The sequence below is a fragment of the Trachemys scripta genome, chromosome 2 (assembly GCF_013100865.1).
Source record: "Trachemys scripta elegans isolate TJP31775 chromosome 2, CAS_Tse_1.0, whole genome shotgun sequence".
In the NCBI taxonomy this organism is placed as follows: domain Eukaryota; kingdom Metazoa; phylum Chordata; order Testudines; family Emydidae; genus Trachemys; species Trachemys scripta.
Window position 1 is genome coordinate 163,098,669 of NC_048299.1, and position 22,910 is coordinate 163,121,578.

Here is a 22,910-nt window from a genome sequence, read left to right on the forward strand (position 1 = left end):
GGTTAGACTACTTGATACCCCTTCTTGGAAGTGACCTCAGCCCGATGGCCACTGCTGAACCCCCACAAGCAAGCTCACCCTCCCCACAGCTCCACCCTCCCATTGGGGACTCTGGTTTACAGTTTAACCCTTCTTGGAACCCTTGAGGAAGCCAATAAGACACTTTGCAGAGGGATTTCTAAACCAATCCAGTATTGCCAACCCCCAAGGCTCAAAAACCATGTGTCTGTCCCGCACTCCAATGAGATTTAAGGGGAGGGGATTATATTGTATTTTTTGTATCTGTCTTTTGATTTTTGACCTCCCATTCTCCATATCCTGTGTGTGTGTGTGTGTGTGTGTGTGTGAGTGAGAGAGAGAGACAATGAAATAGCATTGCCAACACTCCCATATTTATTAAGGCGATTTTCGCCCCTGCTGCAAGAACTCTCACTCCCACATCTGCCCCAGCCTCACCTCTGCTCTATCTGCAGCTCCTGGGGCTCTTCACTACTCTCTCCCTGGAAAGGGGGCGGGTTCATCAGGTCCTCCTTCTAGGCTAGGGGCAGCTCCAGGGACTCTTCATCCCCTGTTGCCCCTTCCCAGGCCAGGTGTTACCGGGAGAGGGGAGGAGCAGAGGAGTCATCCCCATTGCTCACGGGGGACGGGGAGCCACCCCGAGCTGCAAGGCTCTTTCCTCCCTTCTCCCTCCTCTGAGAATGGCATCAGCTCCTGAGGAGAGGGGGAAGTGAGCTCTGCCTGTCTCATGCAGCAGCTCTGCTTCCCCGCTCTTCCCCCAAGAAGAGCTGACATTCCCCAGGAAGCTGGAGCTTCTTATGATGTTATCACCAGACTGGCTGCAACCCCAGCCCAACTCTTGTGAATCAGGGGGATATTGCAAGCAGGGCCGCCGAGAGCGTGTTCGGGCCCCAATGAAAAAAAATTTTGCCCCCCCCCCAGCAAGGGCGGACCGGCTAAACAGGGCTGATGAGAGGGTGGGGAAGCCGGGCCCCGGGCCCCCTTCCGGACCGCCGGGCCCTGGTAATTTGTACTGGCTTCCCCCCTGTCTCGTCGGCCCTGATTGCGAGAGTTGGCAGCACTGCCAATCACACTTTCTTTTCAACAGCACAAGCAAGGTACACGGTACACCTCCATGCAAAATACAGGATACTTGTATGTCATTCCCTGCCTCAGTTTCCTCACCACTCTGGAATGTACCCACTCCACCAGCACAGGGGTCTCTTTCTGCTCTGGTTGACGAGGGAAAGCGCGTGCTGCTCTAAGCAGTCCTAGTCTTTTGATAACTTGCAGTCCCCTCTACTGTGGAAAACTTTGTGGTCAGCCTGAAATCACTCCCTCAGGAGATCAAGATCACACGTCATGTGGACTGTGGTTGGTTACCACCCACCTGGAGTCCTGACTCAAAAAACAGGCTCTAACTAGGCTATTGCCCCGCCAGCCCCAGTGTTCTGACTAGTTGTAGATCATCTTGAAGGATAATCAAACTCAGAGGCACACCCACAAGCATCCACCCTCCTTTTCACAATTAGTATGGTGAAAGAAGGACAGCAAGACATCCATGAAATAGTCCCCAAAGTTCTCTTGCCTCCAGATTAAATAAACAAATGCTGAGTCCCTGTGTCACCTGGGAAAACAAAATATCTGGTGCCTCCTTTCTTTCAGAGGGAAATAGCACAATTCCAATAACCTTCTCCTCAGGATTTAAACAAAATCTCTAGGTTCTATGTCCTTCAGAGAAGAGATATGGGAAAAGTTCCACACAATATTTAATAAAGTCTCCAATTTTTTCTTCCTTCATAGAAAAGGCAGAAGGAAATTCCAAACAGACCTTAAACAAATGAATGAGCATCTTAGAAAAAGCCCCTCTGTGGCCCATCAGTTTCATACTGATAGCTAGCCAAGGTCAGATCCCAGAAGCTAACTTCCTCTTCCTGTTACCTGCCCCAGCCTGGCTCCCTGAGAGGCCCGTCAGCTCCATCTGTTTCTTGACTCCCTGCATCAAACCCTATCCTGGAGTTTCCTGACCCAGCTACTCTTCTGACCTTCCTGAGCTCCAGACGGGTAGCAAATTATTCTTGTTACACAAGAATCTTTATTATTTGCATAGCAGGGTCCTCCATTTTGTTAGAAATAGTTTAAAAAGTAAATACCCCACTGTGAAAGAATGATTATATATTTATATCACTTTATATATATATAAAATATAATATATCATATAAAATTTTGCAAAAATATAAATTTCTTCAAAACATAACACAGTTCTAGAGTTTTGATGAAATTGGACAAGTCCTTCAAACAACAGTAAGAAGTGCAGCAGCTTAAATAGCTCAACTGGCAGAGTCCACACCTCAAAATGGATGCTGAAAATTGGAATATGTTCAGAAAAGAACTACAAGAATATTTTGAGGTCTGGAGGACATACCACATTATGAGACACTTAAGGTCAACCTGATTAGTTTATCCAAGAAAAGGTTTAGAGTTGACTTGATCACAGTCTACATCACGGCATCTTTAAATTAAGACCGGTGGTTTTTCTGAATGATATGCTATACATAGCTAAGACAGAAGTTATGGGCTTGATGAAGAATTTAATGGGGGAGGTTCTTTGGCCTGTGGTCAGTGTTTCCCATATGGTGGGTCCTGACCCACCAGTGGGTCATGGAAGGTTACAGATCGGTTATCATGTCCAGGGCCAGAATTGGCCTACACAAACATATACGTCTCCCAGCCCAGCCAGTTTGGAGGGGAAGCCCTGTGGGAGGGTGCAGGCTTGGAGAGCAAGCCCGCCCATTACTCACCCCACATCAGCTGGGCAGGCTTTCTTTCCAAATCCTGTCTCTGGTGGGGCTTCCCTCAACACCAGGCTGGGACTAGGGTTTTGGAGCCAGGCAGAGGGTGCACATATGTAATAATGGATTACAAAATACAAAAAAAAAAAAAAAAAAAAGTAAAGAAAATGCAGCTGGTGGGTTGCCTGGTGCAGTGTTTGGGAACCACTGAGCTAGATGATCATAATGGTCCCATCTGGCCATAAAACTGATAAATCTGTTATCCAGTCCCATGTCTTGTCAGATCTCTCAGCTATGAAATAAAACACCACTAGATTATCCTATCTCTGTTCTGAGATTATTTATGCGATTGGTGAAAGTATAAAATTAAGGTCCCAATCCTACAAAAATTTAAGCACATGTACAACTTTATTCATGTGAATTCAATGGGCCTTCTCATGTGATTAAAGTTATTCACATTCACTTTTCCCTAGCTGCACTCCGTCCATTAGTCCTGGCTACAGTGGCTTTATGGCAGTGGAGAAGGATTCACAAGGGGCTGAATACACCAGATTTAGGGCAGATTTGTGTTGGAGGATCATTGAAAATATACAGCAGAGGTAACCTCTGACAAATTGTGTCTTATCTTTCCAGGAGTATAAGAATGATAATTATATTTTATGACTAACAAAAATATCCTGTGGATTGCATTCTAATTAGTTATGCAAGATACCTTTAAGAAATCGTACACCTAATAATTTCGACATCTGATAATGCTAGCGGGCATTGCAAATGCTTTATATTCCAGCACCTTGCAAGACACCACACCAAACATCTAGCAAGTTTCAAACTTCTTCTCTACGGCCAGGTAAGCATTTCTTCTATGTAAATTTACAGTTTTAGTTACTGTTATGATTTGTGAAGGGAATTTTTGTAAGTCCTTTTGCTATACCCAGTCCATTTTAGGATTGCACAGATTAGTCCAGCTGTCCAGAATTTTACATCCCCAGTGGAGCGTGTGCCAGTGGTGCAAGGCTGGGGCTCAGGAATCTATTCCTGACTCTGCCATTATATTCCAGTGTGACTGTGGGCAAGGCACTTTGGCAGAATTTTCAGATGTGGGTGTCTAAAGGTAATAATTTTAACCCAGATTTACGTACCTAAATAAACAGCATGCTTTTCAGAAGTACTGAGGCCCACACATCCTGTTGGTTTAAGGTAAGTTGATGCATTTATATCAGTGTAAGAGCAAAATTTGGCTGGCAGAATTCACATAAGATGTTGCAGGTGTCACCACTTCCCAAAGCATATCACATTGCTACATAAAACCATCAACTCTCGTGAAATCTGTAATTTGCCAGGTTTTGATTAGGAAAAAAAATTCTCAGCAATCTTCTTACTTTTTCCATAACAAAGCATGTTGTACTAACAATAATACACAAACTTTTCTTCTCAATTTCAGACATCAGTAAATCTGTGTATATTTTTTAAAAGAGTGTGAGATGGAAACAAAATATTTGAAGTAAGAAAATCATATAATGAAGGACTGGAAGAGAACTGAACAGGTCATCTAGTCCAGTCTCCTGCCCCGAGGCAGAACTAAGTATTATCTAGGTCATCTAGGGTGACCAGACAGCAAGTGTGAAAAATCGGGACAGGGGCTGGGGGGTAATTGGAGCCTATATAAGAAAAAGACCCAAAAATCGGGACTGTCCCTATAAAATTGGGACATCTGGTCACCCTAAGGTCATCCCTGACAGGTGTTTGTTTAACCCGTTCTTAAAAACTCAGTGATGGGGTGTCAGTCCATGATTTGTTCCACCTTGCGTGATGCTGGGAGAACTTTCACGGACCCAAAGAAGAGCTCTGTGTGGCTCAAAAGCCTGTCTCGCTCACCAACAGAAGTTGGTCCAATAAAAGATATTACCTTGCCCACCTTGTCTCTCTAATATCCTTCAGTTAGGAAATTTTTCCTAATGTTAAATCTAAATCTCCCTTGCTGCCATTTAAGTCCATTACTTCTTGTCCTGTCTCAGTGGCTAAAGAGAACAATTTATCACTCTCCTCCTTATAACCATCTTTTACGTACTTGAAGATTGTGATCATGTCCCTCCTCAGTATTCTCTTCTCCACACTAAACAACCCAACTTTTTCAATCTTCCCTCACAGATCATGTTTTCTAGATGTTTAATCTTTTTTTTTCTCTTCTCTGGACTTTCTCCAATTTGTCCATATCTTTTCCAAAGTGTGGTGCTCAGAACTGGACAAAATATTCCACTTGGGGCCTTATGAGTGTTGAGTAGAGTGGAAAAATTATTTCTCATGTCTTTCTTACAAAATGAAAGGTGATGTTGTATAACACAATTTCAGAGGAAGAGTGGATTAGAATTTGGAAAGGGAAAACCATTACATCATCCACTTGTGTAGTGAAGAAGAAAGGGGGACTCACATTCAAGTCCCTGCTCCAATGACTATTTAATTTATACAAAGTGGAACAGCTTCAGTGGGAGAGACTCACTCCAGTGTACCTGATAGCCTAGTCTTTATGGCAATCTCCTGATTGGTGAGAGATTCAAATTGAACTCTCTGTTCCAAACCAGGGAGAGGGGAGAATTGAACCTGGGTCTCCCACATTCAGGTGAATGCCCTAACCTTCAGGTAGAAGGGAGAGCACCACAACCTATATACTGGGCTAAAGCTATAGGGGGCAAGGAGGACACCACCAACCACTTAACGAATCCAACCTGAAAATCTTTTTTTGGCCCAAACTCTGGCAAATTTATGTCAAATTCACAAATAGTTTCAGGTCAACCAGGATTACATTTTTTAGCAGATAAACTATTTGTCAGAAAAACTTCACCCGCTTCTTTTTTTATCAATTTGTGAAAGTCTTGAAATAGCTACCTGGAAGATATCAAGGGTGTCCCTTTTCCGAGTTAATGGAGATGGATTAGAGTATAATCTTCCTCTCAGTCAATCTCAATTAGAAAATGTATTGCACTAGATAGACGTTCACACATCTTACACAGTGTATATTTCTTTTATAATAGAATAAGCTGATTCAGTCATATCTTACCATATATTAATCAAATCATTTTCTACACATTGTCTGTTGCTGTTACCTAGACACCAGGGGTCAAATTAGGCTCTCATTCACACCTGTGTATATCTGGATTAACTCCTCCAAAGTTACTCTTGATATATCTGGGTGCAAAAGAGAGCCTAATGTGGCCCTGATCAAATACAAACAGAAATTGGAGCATCCAAGAATCCCTCTCAGGAAGCCTGATTTTGAACTCATACTGCAGTAAATCATGAGTAACTCCCCTGAAGTCAGATGGGGAGATGCATCAGCGTTTTTCATTGCTCTAAGAAACTGTGTTGTTAGAAGATTTTACTCATTGTAGCGTTGTACATTAGCCGTAGAAGTGGAAGAAAAAGGATAGTTTCAATTTCCTGAGTGGAGAATTAGAGATGAGGCAGTTTTCTTAATGAGAATTCTCTTTTTAAAAGTCTATATTGCAATCTTCCCAAAACTTATGCCCATGCCCACCCTGAGGCTAGACGTGTGTATAACTAGCAAGAAAGCTACTGAAACCTTCGGATGCAGTAAGAGGTTGAGAAAAGAGACTTTTGAACTCTATTGATTTGGTTTATTTTTTTCCTCAGCAGCTTTTCATTTTCACAATGAGCTCCGTCAGTGAAGCAACTACAAAATTTGCCCTTGACTTTTTCAAAGAACTGAACAAAGATCGTCCATCTGACAATATCATCTATTCTCCTTTGAGTATCTCAGCTGCCCTGGGCATGGTCCTTTTGGGGGCCAGAAGTAATACTGCCACCCAGATAGAAACGGTAGGCAATAATAAGTCATTTGTTTTATTCCTTCATATTTGTTCAACAATGGCAGACCATTCCCACGTGCAATGTCACCTGAGCTCCTCAAGGCTCTTCTTTTAACGCAGAGCATTTTCCTTTTCCATGTGTAATATATCCTGCACAAGTAGCAATTGCCCTAGTTAAGGTCTCAAAGGCACTTTTATATTGAATGGAATTAAACTTTATGGAGTTGAAAAGGTGCCTGGCAGAAGCTGCAGGCTGAGAACATTATTATAAACTGGAAATAACATTTCCAGTCCAAGAGCAAGAGGTTTTCCCCCTCAAGCCCTGATCCTGCAAACTGCTCCATTCATGAGTGTCATTACGTACATGAGTAGTGCATAATACTACTTGGGTGTATTATTGTTTGTGAGATATGGCCTATGGTGCAGCTTCACTTACCTTCTGCCTAGGCTGGTCTAATTTGGCCCATAGAAATGTTTCCAACCCCTCACGTTCACTTTAGACATACATTTCTGTTGTAACGTTATTGTGCACTGCCTGGTGTCTCTGATTTTAAAGGCATTTTAATTTATTTTGTTTTGGTGACATTTTTGTGTTCTGCATTGTACCAAAAGAGAGATACGTAGAGTAAATGGTTATTTCAGAAATGTGTGTATCTCAGATGCAGGGTCCTTTTTAGTTGCTTACTATGAACGTGCTGAGCATCAGATTTACTTGTGCTGAAGTGTCACAATTTTGGGTCATAGTTATAAAAAAATAAATTGAACATCTAGTTTGGCAAAAGTATTAACTTATTTCGGATCCTATGAGGCTGTGGGAGTCACCTTTTTTGATTGGAAAATTATTTGTACTGCTCAAGCTTGGATTGCACAGGAGTTAGTACTAATCAAGAATCATGTATCATCAGCCTTTGAATAAATCAACTGTCATCGTTTGAGCTTTGAGATGGATATTTTGCTTTGAAGGCTAGAAGTGTGACCCAATACAGTTAGCAGATGTAAAGGGATCTGCAGACGAGAGGAATGAAATTTAAAAAAACCACACAGGTTCCAATGATGCCGGCACAGAAGTCAATGGCAAAACTCATGTCCCCTTAAATATGGGCAGCAACTAATTCTATATTTGACAAACAAACACTGCATTTGTTGGAATTAAACCTAGCAAACTATGAAAGCATTTCCATTGATCTTCAGATTGTTCCTTTCATTTAGGTTTTGTAAAAAATAAGCTTTTATCCAAGTCCCAATCCTGTGATAGGATCCACTATTGCAGATCCCTGCATGCCTGCAGAACCCTACTGAATTTATTGCCCGATTGCAGCACAGTGTAAAAAGATCTAACAAGCTGAATATTATGGGCAGAAATAGGAAGTGATTACCAAAATCATAGAAATATAGCTCTCCTTTCTAGTGATTTTGAGTAGTATTCATCAAATGGCTTGCTGATTTTGATGTCAGTGGATGAACTGAAGCATCTAGTGATAAAAGTTGAGAACACTTGTCTTTTAAAAGCGTGATGTCCATCTCCAGTAGAAAGGACAGTAGGTAAGACAGACAACTGAATTTTCTGTGACAAGTTTAATTTCACAGATTGTCATAAGTAATTCAATACAGTGTATGACTGTTGCAATGTTACATTTCTACTTCAGGCACTTCACTTCCTTGAATTTGCAGAACATGAAAATCCAGGAACAAGAAGCTCTTCTGAAGCAACAAGAAGGGATGACAATTCAGAGAGAAGTCACAGACGACCTCTTCATCCTGGACTGCTGGTATCTTAGAACAAATGTTGGAGTTGGAGAAACTTTGGGGAATTTGAATGAAAATTCAAAATTGTCAGATTTGAATTATAACATAAAAATGGGGGGGGAGGAATGTTGTGACGGTGGGTGACAGAAGAATAGGGAGAAGGATAAAAATGTATACAAGATAGCAAAAAGTAAGGTTTAGGGGTTTTTATTGAAAATATTGTACAATTATATCCTTGATTTGTGGATGCAATAGTCATAATGTCATTTACATGTGATGAGTTCAGTTTGCATCTTGTTATTTTAACAAACTTCTACCATGATTGTGAGCACATTTGCATGTATAAATCAGACATACAGAAAGCGTTGGAAATTCTTCTACCCTGAACATTTTTCATTGTTCAACAAATTTTCACGTGTGGTGCTCCATAAGTAACGAGTGGAACATCCCGAAAGAGCCATGAATTACTTAGTCCTTATAACAGGGCTTTTGCACCACAGATCTGCACTGTCAGGAACAAGAACAAGTCAGAGAAGGCAAAGCTAGTTTAGTTATTGAATCTGAATGGTTTAATAGGAGAACAATTATTAAAAACAAAACAACAAAAAATAACCAGTGTCTGTCACTCCCAGCCTTCTTCAGTCAGAAATAAACTACAGCAACTTTGTGTTATTTGAAGGTTCCTGATGATCAGTGTGATATACCCGGAGGGATTCATTCCCAGTTTCATGACATCTTCTCATCAATCAACAAACCTACCACTTCTTATGAGCTGGCTATTGCCAACAGACTGTATGGAGAAAAGACATTCAATTTTCTTCAGGTGAGTTGCATTGGGATTCACATTAATGGCCTGTGACATTGTAGGACAGCTAGAAATGAACAACCTGGGCTTAGTTCAGTTGAGGTCCCATTTGCTGCTGACTTGATGGGAGGTGTGTCCACTTAGACAAGGGGTGGGGTTGATCCCCTGGAGGTACTGAATAGTAGGGCAGAACAGCCAATCATCTTAAAATAAATCATGTGGTTCCAGAATAGAATGTTTAAGATAACTTTAAAACCCTAGTTACAGGCTCTGCTCATTTCCCTCTGGTCACAGGAGCATTGGAACCTGGTCACAGGAGCATTGTAATTAGGTGTGTTGAACAGCATTGAAAGTATAATTTCTAAGTGTTTACTATCACTATTTGTATTTTGGCAGTGCCTAGAGGCCAGGGTCTCATTGGACTAGACACTGTACAAAATATAATAAAGAGACAATGTTATGTAAGCCTGTCCCTCAAAAGCTGTTTTATACAGTACACTGTTACCCATGTTTTTCTTCAGCTTTGTAACTATTAAATTACTTCCATCTATCAACAGCAAAATAAAGTTCAAAGGGTGGCTATAATAAAAAAAAACTATTTAATTGTGGCACCAGCTTACACAACAGATACATATTTGGAGTTATATCTGCTTATTTGACTGACAAAGTTAAGATTTAATGCTTTCTATTCTTGTTAGCACTCTAGAATAACACAGTAATGGGAAAGTGAGCTAGAATTATTCTGGCTCATGCATCTTCAATAGAATTACTAACTATGTTCTGGGATGAATTATTCCTCCAGAAAGTTTCATGCTACCTTTTTAACCAGTTAATTTACAAGGTCTCATCATTTGATTTGTGTGAAATTTCATACACCCAAAAACTGCTCACAAATCATTTTTCAAAATTTACTTCTAGTTTTCAATTTCTTGTGGATTGCAGTAATCTTTAGTTATCTTGGCTGATGGGAAAAAGAAACATTGAGACAGTGCTTCAAAGACATTCATGAATTACTTATAAATATAGAGTCAGTGACACATAGGTTAGACAGGGACAGAAGTGGCCAGAGACATCTATATCTGTAGGATAAATTCAGAGTTCTACAGGTAGAACCCTGAATTTAACAGAAAGACCTATAGTGGGTCCTGTTCCACCAGTTTCTCCTGGTTTGCAATCCACCCAGAACGGAAATTAAAATTGAGAGACCTAAGCACTGGCTGCTGCAAGAGGAGGCAGCTTTATCAGATCTGGATCACCCACAGAGTCGGCGCCTATGAGCAGGATTCCAACCAAAACATGCCAACTTCCCACTGGACTATAGCTAGTGCATTTCCCCCCACGACCCCTCAGCCGTATCTTTTGGAGCTGTAGTTTAGGCATTGTCGGCAGGGCCGGATTTACACCTTATGCGTTCCTAGGCACAGCATCTTCAGTGCTCCCCCTGCCTACAGCTGACCTCTGTGTTGCACAAAATTTTAGAGAGATAAGGTGCCCCTAGTACTCTGGTGCTCCTAGGCATGTGCCTAATTGAAAATCTGGCCCTGATTTTCGGGGTCTCCGGGCTTTTCGGTGTGCGCAGTTTTGTGTGACTCAGATCCCTCTCGGATGTCCACATGCACTTGGGCGCCGGTCTGAGTCTCGATGGCTCCGGCTTCCACTGTCAGGGGTTCCATCTGCTCCTGGGCTGGAGCCAACAAAGAGCATCCTTCCTCCCCGGAAGTCAGCACAGACTGAACTGGGGTGCTCCCTTTTATACTAGTGCTGCATCTGGAGCATGCCCAGTAGGGATGTGGGGGCATGGCTTCCTCAGCCCACGGAGAAGAGTTAACTCTTCCCCATCCAGTGCAAGGTGAGTTCACCCCGTCACAGACTATTTTATCCAAACTCTCCAAACCTATCAAGCCCTTTGCCTATGCTATACCCAACTGGTCCAGTTCATTCTGTTAGTCCACCCTATCTTTAGGATATACAAAAACACTTTTGCAGTGTTGCAGAACTAAAAAACAGGAACATTTTATTTTATTTAGCACACGGTCTAAAAAAAAAAAAAAAAGAAAGAGAGAGAGAGAGACCTGTTTTCTGATGTATTGTTCTGACATTCTCTCTTATCATACAGCAATACCTATCCTGCCTACAAAAGTTATACCAGGCAGAATTGGAAACAGTTGATTTTCAGAATGCTGCAGAGGAAACCAGAGAACAGATAAATTTGTGGGTTGAAACCTTTACAAATGGTAAGGACAGGTCAGCCATTGGCTGCTATTACTTGATATTTAATCGCTTAAAGTGTACAAGGTGCTTAAGAACCTGGAGGAGAAAAATGTTTCCTCATAATTGGAGTATGCCCAGTATGGGGCTGCAGTGGCAGCTCTCCACACTTTGACCACTTGAGTGATGTAGAGCTAGATCATTAATTCCCACAGAGAAAACATTTGAGGAGAACAGAGTAGCCAGCAAACTCTGGACCCTAGTACAACACACATTGAAATCAATAGGAATTCTTCTGACAACTTCAGTGGGTGCTGGATGAGACCACCTGTGTGTTTGACTGCATGGAGTTTAAGAAACTATCAAATCAGATGCAAGAGGTATTGGGGGCAAGTAGTGAGGACCTTCTGAAAGTACCTTGATTTATGAGCTCCTCTACAGATAAGGTAAAAGACAGCGCCCTACTTAAAATTTAACCTGGAGCCAAGACTAGGCAGGAGAAATAAAGAATAAAATGGCCATTTTAGGAGACATCTGCTCTCCATTGTACACTTGAGGCACATCAGTGGGTCAGTTTGGGGAAAATCATGGTAACACTGCTTGGGTTCCACTAGTTCTGTGAATAGATAGAAGAGTTCAGCTTCTCAGGGCTGTCAGTCAAACATTTTTCATGTGTGTCCAGTATTACATATATATTCTTACACCCAGGTACATACAAGCACTAAACATCAATGTTATTACAACAGATAACTGGAACTAGATTTACTGATCTGCCAAAACAAACTAATTTTCCTCCCTTTCTTTAAGGTAAAATCAAGGATCTCTTTGCCCCAGGCACTCTTTCTGCTCAGACTATGTTAGTTCTTGTGAATGCTGTCTACTTCAAAGGGAAATGGGAAGTGGAATTTAAGAAAGAAAACACAGAAGAAAGACCTTTTCAGATTAACGAGGTAGATTACAGAAGTATACATCACATAATTGCGCCTATTACTTCAGATGCTTGGCAGACTATGAAGCACACTGGGATCTGCTCTGGGGGTGGAGAGGGATTTTTTCCCAAAGCTTCTGCTAGGAGAGTGCATCATGCCTGACACAGGTACAATGCCTCACAAAGCCACCTGGGGCACAGGGGAAGCCAATGTATAAGAAGCTGCAACATCTACCCCCTCTGTGGCCTGTCAGCTCTTCCAACAGGAATGGAAGTGTTCAGGTCATAGCCCCGCTTTCTCCCCATCATAGGCACCAAGTTCCTCTCTACTCCCCTCTGCTTGATCCCTTCTCTGCCCGAGGCCTGCCCCCACTCGACCTCTTCCTGCAAGCCCCCACCCCTGCCCCATTTCTTTCCGTCCTTGCTCTGCCCCATCACCCCCCACCCCACCCCTTCCCCCAAGGCCCCAGCCCACCTCTTCCTGTCCCTCTCCTGAGCATGCCCCATCCCTGCCCCTTCCCCTCCCTCCCAGAGGCTCCTGCATACTGCAAACAGCTGTTCCATAGCATGCTCAGAGGGAGGGGGAGGAGTTGATCAGTGGCAGGGGCGGCTCTATGTTTTTTGCCGCCCCAACCATGGCAGTCAGGTGGCCTTCAGTGGCGTGCCTGCAGGTGGTCCGCTGGTCACATGGATTTGGCGGATTTTCTGTGGGTGATCTGCCAGTCCCGCGCCTTCGGCGTACCTGCCGCCGAATTGCCGCCGAAGCCACGGGACCGGCCTGACTGACTGCCTACCTACCGACCGACATGCCGCCCCCCACGGCTTGCCATCCCAGGCACGCGCTTGCTGCGCTGGTGCCTGGAGCCGCCCCTGATCAGTGGGGCTGACCGTGGCTCGGAGGTGCTGGGAAGAAGGAGGGAGGTGGCTGCTGGTGGGTGCTAAGCACTTGCTAATTTTTTTCCATGTATGCTCCAGCCCAGGAGCTCCCATGGCATCAGTGCCTGTGCTCCCCATCCCCTTTGGGGTTGCTGGTGCAGTTAGGTTCACTACCCTTGTATAGTTTTGCACTCAGAAGAGCAAAGACTGACAGGCCCCTGAGCAGAGGCCTACCATAAAGATGCATCTTGTACCTTCCCCCACTACGTACCTAGTTTGGAGCAGTCCACAGTCTGGTATCTAATAATTTTCTACATAGACTTTTAACTGGTTTGCTTGTATTCAGACCTACAATGAGTTGTTTTGCTGCCCTGTTTACAATGACTGCCCCCAAGAGATTCATTTAGTCTGTGTTCAGTTTCCATATTCTGTCACCAGATTGATCTCCCACCTCATTTTCTCATTAAGATTAAATATTGAAAGTGGGAGTTTTTTTTAGTTTACATTCTGTACACTGTCTCTTTGCTATTCCACCACATGTTGTGTGGGCAATGAATGCAATATAGTCAGCTTCGTATTTGCTTCAATTCAGTTTCACCTTCTGTTTGCCAACCTATTTTTGCTACATGGTGCTAATGTGTGACTATGTTGCGAGGGAAACATTTGTTTAGCTAAAGGAAAATTATTCTTAGTGGAATTTGTTTCCATTACATTGTTTTGTGGATGACTGTTGCTTTTAGGTTTTGTAAATTTCTGGGTCAATTTGACCTGAGAACATGCTATTATATTGAAATTTAAATTAAATGAAAGATGAAAACCTGTAGTTTTAATGCCCTTAACATGGTTCTCAAGCCGGACAACCAAACTGTGATGCACACTATCAGTGGCAACTTCTGAAATTGTTGGTCCTAGGAAATAGCATTAACTGTTCTTCTAAACCTTCTATTCATCTTGGGGTGGGTGCGCCTGTGTGCAGGCACAGGGAGATGATAAATGGTATCTCAGCTTTTAAGGGGCAGGGGAGAAGCAGCATCGTAGAATCCTGGATGATGGGAATGGGCTTTATGGGGTTTCCTAGTCTCCATGTTCCCATACCTCACACTGACTCCTTTCCCTAGATGCAGAGAGGGAGAAAAAACTGTTGTGAGATGTTTGAAGAGGTTCAAGAGGACTTTATACATTTCTTTAGGAGGTGCTAATCTGGCCCTAAACAACTACAGCAGCATTTAGGTCCAAGTGCAGATGTAATACAAGGAAAAACATTTAAATACAAGAGGATACATTGTATGTATTTCATTTGTTATTAATTGTCATTGCTTTCAGACTACAAGCATACCTGTGCAGATGATGTACCATAAGGGCGAGTATAAAATAGCTACGATAGAGGAACATAATTGTCAGGTGCTTGAACTCCCGTACAAGGATGGTGACCTGAGTATGTATATACTGCTGCCAAAAGACTACACGGGTCTAACACAGGTAAAGTTACCTATGATGAGATGATAACCTTATAATCAGAATATGAATATGGCAATGTCTTGTGCATCTCTCATCACCTGGACAGACAGTATAGGAGACAATTACCTTTCCTCCTCCTTGTTGCAGAGTATGCAGCACGTTGAATAGTAAATCTGAAGGCAGGCTGCTTATGCTGTTCTTGTGACTATTGAATTTCCAGAAAACAAACAATTAGCCATTTTATTCTCCAAATAGGGCACGGTGACAATGTAATTAATAGCTAATTGCTACATTTTTGTATTATCAACCTCTCTAAACAGTTAATACCCACACAGACTAGTCTAAAAAAGAATGAATAATAAATGCAAACCATATAAGTAACACATCGGCAGATCCACAGAGGCTGTCTGCCGCATATTGCTGCCGGACTTAACATCTGATCCAGCTCCCTAACCCTTCTCCCATACAATTCAATTGCAAAACACCCATTGACTTCACTGGTGCAGGATCAAGTCCTTTAGCTTTAATGATAGAGGTCTGAGCACGGAAGTTAAAATTTGCACCATTGACTCCCACTGGTGACCCAGCGTTGTGGTCATTATATTTACATTGATTATAGAATCTTGTTTTCTTTTTTCCAAACACTGGGCAAACACTTATTTGGAAATCTTTAGGGTACAGCTACAGGGAGATAAAAGCCCTGTGGGCTGAGGGGCTAAAAAGTGCTGTGCAGACATTGAGGCTCAGTCTGGAGTCTAAGCTCTGGGACACTGAGGGGGGAGGGTCCCAGGGCTTGGGCTAGAGCCTGAGCCCCAATGTCCACACAGCAATTTTTCAGCCCTGGAACCTGAGCCTTGTGATCCTGAGTCAGCAGACACGGGCCAACCCGGTTTTGTTTTTTTTATTCCCTTTGTAGACATACCCATAGTGAACTTCATGCTTCTGACCTCAGTAGCATTCTAAGAATCATGCCTGCCATGGTTACCACAGTGTGAATGAAAGTCACTTTTCCAACCTTCTCACACAGTTCCATGTCTTGTTGATTTTGATGCGTAACCACAAGATTCTGATTCCCGTGTATCTTTATACCTGTAGCTGGAAGAGGAACTTACCTCTGAGAAATTAACAACTTGGATCAGCCCCTATTATATGAAAGAAGATGAAGTGGCGGTGTCTCTTCCTCAGTTCAAAATTGAGACAGTAGCTCAACTCAACCAATATTTAGAAGCTTTAGGAATAACTGATGTGTTTAGCCATGAATCAGATTTATCTGGAATAGCAGAAGCAGGTGGCCTGTCTGTTAGTGAAGCTGTCCATAAAGCTTATATAGAGGTCAATGAAGAGGGCACTGAGGCAGCTGCTGCAACTGGAATTGGCATAGGTGTGACCTCAGTCAGACCACAAGTAGAGTTTGTGGCTGATCACCCTTTCCTCTTCTTTATCAGACACCAGGAAACTGAATGCATTCTCTTCTATGGTAGATTCTCTTCCCCTTAAGAAAATTTCTAATTAACATGAATGAGATTCTGGACCACGGAACCATGATATGGAAAATACAATGGAAATGTTTATTTTCTTCGTTTTTCTCTTTTCCTTCCACTGTATCTAGCCAGTGACTCCATAGTTATATACTCATAGTGGGACTCATGTGACATTCTTTTGATGAACGAGTCCTACATTGTCTATTTCTCTCCCTCACAAGCTTGCTTCTGGTTCCTACTTAAAGAATGTCCCGTTCTCTCAGCACCTGAGGAAGGGCACCTCTGCTAAGTCCCAGCTCAATAGGAATCACCTTGAACCAGAGCTTTGAAAATTAGTAGTGAAGTAAAGAGCTATGAATTTTCTTAATCATCCTGAACTGAATGGGTATCGACACAAACATTGACCAAACACTTGCAGTGGAGAACCTGGCCCAGAGTTACAGCAATGTAATGGTGAAGAATCAGGCTCACTGTTCTCAGCCATTGTTATTGCCCTTCTGTTACCTGTACTCACAGCGAGTTGTGCTTACTTCATAAGGAATCCTGCTGAAGTGAGTAGGACTACTGTGGAGGAAGGCACTGCTCAATGTGATGTCGAGCAGAGGGAGAAGGGAGAGCTGCAAAACAGAGTCTGACTTCTTAGTACTTGAATATAAAGTTAACACTGTACACGGATACAAACTCCTACAGACAGGGTGTGAATTAGGGATGCTGTGGGAACTTTGTACTTCCTGACACCTGCATTGATAATTAACACAAATGTTGCTGTGACCCAAGAACCTCTTAATACCAACTGGCAAGGGGGTGCAGAGGATTCCAGGTTCTCCTGATTCTCGAGCAAAAGAATGTCACGTGAGGCCAGAAATAAGAGTCGGTGTTGAACTATTCATCAATATTGTTATGAAATGTATGTAAGAATACTATGTAAGGAGTGATGTATGTATACGGAACATATGTTCTTAAAGTCTGTCTGAGGGTTGGTCACCAGCAAAGGTAAAAAACAGGTTTTTTGTCAGACAAGAGGTGTTCAGCCATCTGTTTATTTAGATGTAAACTGAATGTTGTCTCATTCACAATGGGTCTCCTATCACCAGTCTGAACTGAATGCAAATGAAGGATTGTGAGAACTTCAGAATGGAACTAAAAGGAAGAAAAGAGCAGGGAGGGAGAACCTTATCTTGAGGTGCACCTCAAAGGTTTGTTCTACTATATTTGGGGGGCAAAGAAGATACCCAGGCATCGCTCAGCTAGGAAGTAAATGGACAGCAGATTTGCATCATGAAAGTGGGATCTCAGCCAGGCTGGGCTGAAAACACTGGAGAGAACTTTGGGTGAGATAAGCTTCTTTATCAGCAGGTCAACCTGTTAGTTAAGTTTAGTTAGTCTATAGAAAGAGCGTTATTTTGCTTTATATGTAACCATTTGATTCCAATATTCTTGCTCACTATTACTTGAATCTCTAGTCTTTAATAAACGTATTCTTGTTTTCACTATAAACACTATCTAAGTGCTGTGAAGTAAAGTGATGATCCTGAGTTGAATCTTACAAGTGTGACAAAGTTCCTCCTCTCTCTTGGTGGGTCCTGCGCTTATTGGCAGATTTTCTTGCCTCAGAGATTCACCATGTGGGTTGGGGAACAGCCCAGAGACCTTCCCCTCTGGAAGAACCCACACTCCAGGTCAATTGGGAGGTCTGGGAGGAACCCCGGCCTGACCTCTACTCCGGGTTCCAGCCCAGGGCCCTGTGGATTGCAGCTGTCTATAGTGCCTCCTGTAACAGCTACATGACAGCTACAACTCCCTGGGCTACTTCCCCATGGCCTCCTCCAAACACCTTCCTTAGTCTCACCACAGGACCTTCCTCCTGGTGTCTGATAACGTTTGTGCTCCTCAGTCCTCCAGCAGCACTCACTCTCAGCTCCTTGCACCTCTTGCTCCCAGCTCCTCACACTCACACCACAATCTGAAGTGAGTTCCTTTTTAAAGCCCAGGTGCCCTGATTAGCCTGCCTTAATTGATTCTAGCAGCTTCTTCTTAATTGACTCCAGGTGTCCTAATTAGCCTGCCTGCCTTAACTGGTTCTAGCAGGTTCCTGATTTCTCTAGTGCAGCCCCTGCTCTGGTCACTCAGGGAACAGAAAACTACTCATCCAGTGACCAGTATATTTGCCCTCTACCAGACTCCTGTACCCCACTGGTCTGGGTCTGTCACACAAGCTAGTGTGTAATGTTTCTTTGGGAACGGTAGGCCCGGTAATTCTGTGAGTGTTCAGTGGATCAGGGACTGGACACTGCAGGGAACGCTCTGAGGACTTGAGGGTTGATGTGTGTCCGTCACTACTTGTGCAGAGAGAACAAGGCCTGAGGGATTCTGGAGGGCAGTGCTTGTATAGCCAGAGGCTGTTGGTTTCAGGGAGCTGATCCACAGCAGGCACAGACATGGCTGCTTCAGACTAAGGGCAGGTGGTGGTGAGGTGCCTCAGAACCTGGGTACCTCTGGGGAGCGTCACAGTTGCATTAGCAGTTTTTAAAATCATTTAATTGGTTATAATTTGACTAAGTCCAGTTGTTTGCCACCAACTGTGAGACTATTGTAACAGGAAACTTGTGATCTTCCAAATTTCATGTAGCAATTTCCTGTCAGTTGTTTAGAGTTTAACATGAAATTAGAAAATTTTGTAGACTTGTCAAAAATCTAAATTGTAATTAACCAATTGTCTTCCAAAAGGGCAACTGGGGAAAATAACTGTCTTTTTGCAGAGTTCGAGATTGTAATTTTATGGCTTTTCTTTGGGAAAGTATTATAGATGTATTTTGCTTTTGACCTTTTAATTTGCACAATTGCAATGCATCTATACAGCTGTCAAGTCAAGCACTCAATAAATCACAACATATTTTTTTCATTTTCAGTAGTAGGGAAATAAGCCAAACAGAAGTTGAAGACATACCTGTGTGCATTCACGTAAGACAGAAGCAGCAAGTGTATAACATACTACTAGTGGTCACATGAGGATAGACAGTTCATAGACCCCTGTTCCAGACTGTACTTGGCCATGCACATATGTCCCACTGATTGCAATGGGACTCAAGCATGTGCTTAGCATTTGTTTAAGTGCTGTTCTGAATACGGATGCACTCCTTGGCCGTAACATACATCTTCTTCTAATCATTCTTAAGTGGACAAGTGAGTACAAATAATACAGATTGATATTTTGGCAATTCTACTCAGTTTCATTTTTCAGTTTTATACTCCCTTGGTTCCTAACCATAAATGTTTAGTCTTAAAACATTGTTTCTGTAATATACCAATATAATCTACCTAGACCAGTGTTTAGATAAATTATGTTCCCTGAGAAATGATTAAAAGAAAGAAGCTCTAATCTACAAGGTACTGAGCGTTTCTCGTATATGAGGTGAGAAACAAGGAAGTAGCCTCCTGTCCATAAATTAGGGCTTGTAGCAATCCGCATGGAACTGGGAGGGAAGAGTTTGGAGCCAGCAGCAGGAAGCCAGTCTGTGTGCACATGGCTGGAAATGTTGCTGCAGTTGCAGCATTGTGTAAAAGTTGCACTCACCGCAGGTGCACCCTTGTGGCTGGGTGGTGTGTAGCAGCTCATCATGTAGCACCCCTTGCTGACAGCTGCTACAGCCTTGGGGTAGCATCTTTTCTCATGACTTGGCCTTCCTGCCAGGTCTCTTTAGAGTCTCTCTCCTGCCAGGGTTTCAGTGCCCTACACAATACTGGTCATTGATCTGCCATCTTCCTCCCCTCCCAGACTCCACTTCCACTCTACTCTTCTATCAGACTAGCAGCCCCAGAGCTTCTCACTGGAGTTTGTTAATCCAACTCAAAAGCAAACCACAGATTTCAGGGAAAGCAGCGTCAGGCCCTTTTCCTGCCTTGAACTTTTAAACCACCCTGTGTTCACCACCCTCCCACCCCAGCTCTCCATTCTTCTGCAGAGTGCTGACTTTTGGGGACTACCCTCCTTAAGTCTTGCCCTGTTTGGATCCTCAACTCCAGTCCCTCCCAAGGACTTCTGCCTGTGGGGTGGCCTTCTCTCAGGCCCACTTCAAGATTCCCCTTCAACCTGCTCCCCCTTCCATCCAACTCCCTCCTGAACTTCCTCCATGCTCTACTATCCAGACTACAGGTTTCTTCCCCTTTTTCTTTCTTCCTAAAGCCCTTTTCTACTCTGGGCTTCCTCCCTTTATAAAAAGCACCCACATCCTCCACCAGCTGAGACTCATCTTTAACTGGTCCTGGCCTGCACTCCAAGTGCCATCACCTGTGTGTATTGATCTCTAAGGCCCAGATTAACCATTTCATCACCTGTGTGTGGTAAACACCACTGCTCTCTTCAAAAAGAGCAGTTTAGTTTTAGGATCATGGAGTCTTCTCAACTTATTGCCCTGTACATGGTACATGAAACATGGTGGCAATGGTCAGTCTAGAAAGAGACAATAAGGAAGAGTGTGTGATTAACAGGCCTATAAAGCAGCACCTAGAAAGAGAGGAAACATGCAGCATGCAGGTAGTCAGAACAGCAGAAAGGTTGCCAGCCAGGATCTGACAAACCTGCAAAGAACAGGCATCATTACAGCCATAGAAACTAGCACAAAGTGGATAAGCCACCTAGTCATGTTGAGAAAACCAACAGGTAAACTGAGGATCTGCATGGCCCCCAAACCATTGCAAACAAGTCACTAGCCATTGCCAATGACCAAGGACATCCTATGTGATGTATCCAGGGCAAATGTCAAGAATGGGTTCTGGTGTACTGAGCTAGATGAGCCAGCCAGCCACCTGACAACCTGTGTCACACTTTTTGGCAGGTGCTGTGGGTACAAAAGCGTATGGGCATCAGCTTGGCCCCAGAAGTGTTCCACTGTAAATTGAACTGGGCACCTCAAGAATATAGTTGACAACATTCGTATTGCAGAGGAAGGAGATATCAAGGAAGAGGCAATCCAAATCCTCGATACTAAGCTATGGCAACAGGTGCCAGGAGCGCAATATTAGGCTGAATACAGACAGGCTGAAAATGAGAAGAACTGAGATTCTCTACTCCAGGAATTTGACTTCTGAGGGATTTGGTGGCACACAGAGAGATGTTTTGAGTGCCACTAAGGAAATGCTCAGACCAAAGGGAGTCCAGCACTTTATAGGGATGGCCAACGATTTTTCCAGATTCTGTTCCAACCTGTTAGAAGCCTGTGATCCTCTGAGACCATTAACATATAATGATGCACCCTGGGAATGATCAGAGACCCAAATTCAGGCTGTGATGCTGGCAAACCAGAGGCCAGTTCTTGCCAAGGCTTTAGCCCTCAGCTGAGCACTGAGAAATTCCTTATTGGAAACCAGACCAGCTCACCTGTGTGTTAATATGGTTAAGATGGATATTTGACTTATAACATGTGTTTAGCGTTTATAAAATGCTTGTAAGTTGCTGAATGTATTAATCCTACTTATAATGTCTGTTTTCCATGCTGTAAGGAAATACTTAAGTATTTGCTATACAGCTGTAAAATGTTTGTTCTGAAATTCTAACTCAAACAAGAAAAAAAAAGTTACCTAGTGCAAAATGCTAAATCCCTATGAAAGGTTTTATCTCTTGCCCAACAGGAGGGGCTATCCTGAAACTAAATGAGCCAGTGTGAGACATCAGAGTACAAAGACTTTGCTAATTGCCTCTGCACACCCATGAAGAGGCTACATGCAAAAGGGCTCATCCTATCAGCTTGAATTCCGGAAGAAGGAAAAAAGTATTTTTTTTTAATGGAGATATCCCATCTCCTAGAACTGGAAGGGACCTTGAAAGGTCATTGAGTCCAGCCCCCTGCCTTCACTAGCAGGACTAAGTACTGATTTTGCCCCAGATCCCCAAGTGGCCCCCCTCAAGGATTGAACTCACAACCCTGGCTTTAACCTCTCATTTCTCTTCTTAGTTAATACTTCTTTAGTTAATTACTAGGATTGGTGTTTGTCTTTGCTGAAAGATCTAAAGATCTAAAGTACAAATTGACCTGGGGTAAGTGACTGGTCTCTCGGGACTGGGCACAACCTGAATATTTTGTAATCTGTGGGGTATAGCAACCATCTGCCACATAATCCAGTTTGCCTTGGTGGCAAGATAGATCGGAATGTCTAAGAGGACTGCCTGTGACTCCATGGTAAGACTGTTAACAGAGAATTTAGGAATTCACATTTGTTAGTGGGTTTGTGAAATCTAATTATAGAACATCCAACCAGTTTGGCATCTCGGTCCTGCTTCTTGACAGTCTGCCCTGAGGTTGGCACACATGGTTGTGACCACTCCAGACAGTGTGACACAGGCATTTGAAAGAGTAAAGTAAGCCACCAGCCCCTCTGCCATGTACATTGGCCAAACTGGACAGTCTCTCCGCAAAAGAATTATGGACACAAATCTGACATCAGGAATCATAATACTCAAAAACCAGTGGGAGAACACTTTAACCTGTCTGGACATTCAATGACAGACCTGCGGGTGGCTATCTTACAACAGAAAAACTTCAAAAACAGACTCCAACGAGAGACTGCTAAGCTGGAATTGATATGCAAGCTAGATACAATCAACTCAGGATTGAATAAGGACTGGGAATGGCTGAGCCATTACAAACATTGAATCTCTCTCCCCTTGTAAGTATTCTCACACTTCTTATCAAACTGTCTGTACTGGGCTAGCTTGATTATCACTTCAAAAGTTTTTTTTTTCTTACTTAATTGGCCTCTCAGAGTTGGTAAGACAACTCCCACCTGTTCATGCTCTCT

General features: G+C 43.1%; 1 protein-coding gene across 1 annotated transcript; it reads left to right on the plus strand.

Moving 5' to 3' along the window:
• Positions 1–6,455: 6,455 nt before the first annotated feature.
• Positions 6,456–16,131, plus strand: LOC117873087 (serpin B4-like). The gene is made up of 7 exons (XM_034762108.1): positions 6,456–6,623; positions 8,260–8,382; positions 9,039–9,182; positions 11,281–11,398; positions 12,180–12,322; positions 14,500–14,655; positions 15,730–16,131. The coding sequence occupies exons 1-7, from the start codon at positions 6,456–6,458 to the stop codon at positions 16,129–16,131; spliced, it is 1,254 nt and encodes a 417-aa protein (XP_034617999.1).
• Positions 16,132–22,910: the final 6,779 nt, after the last annotated feature.

Bases quoted from the DNA above. Each gene is read 5' to 3' on its own strand.
- LOC117873087 (XM_034762108.1), top strand. From the start codon at position 6,456: ATGAGCTCCGTCAGTGAAGCAACTACAAAATTTGCCCTTGACTTTTTC. The intron at 8,383-9,038 runs GTATCTTAGAAC...TGTTATTTGAAG, and splicing joins CTCTTCATCCTGGACTGCTG to GTTCCTGATGATCAGTGTGA. The intron at 12,323-14,499 runs GTAGATTACAGA...CATTGCTTTCAG, and splicing joins GACCTTTTCAGATTAACGAG to ACTACAAGCATACCTGTGCA.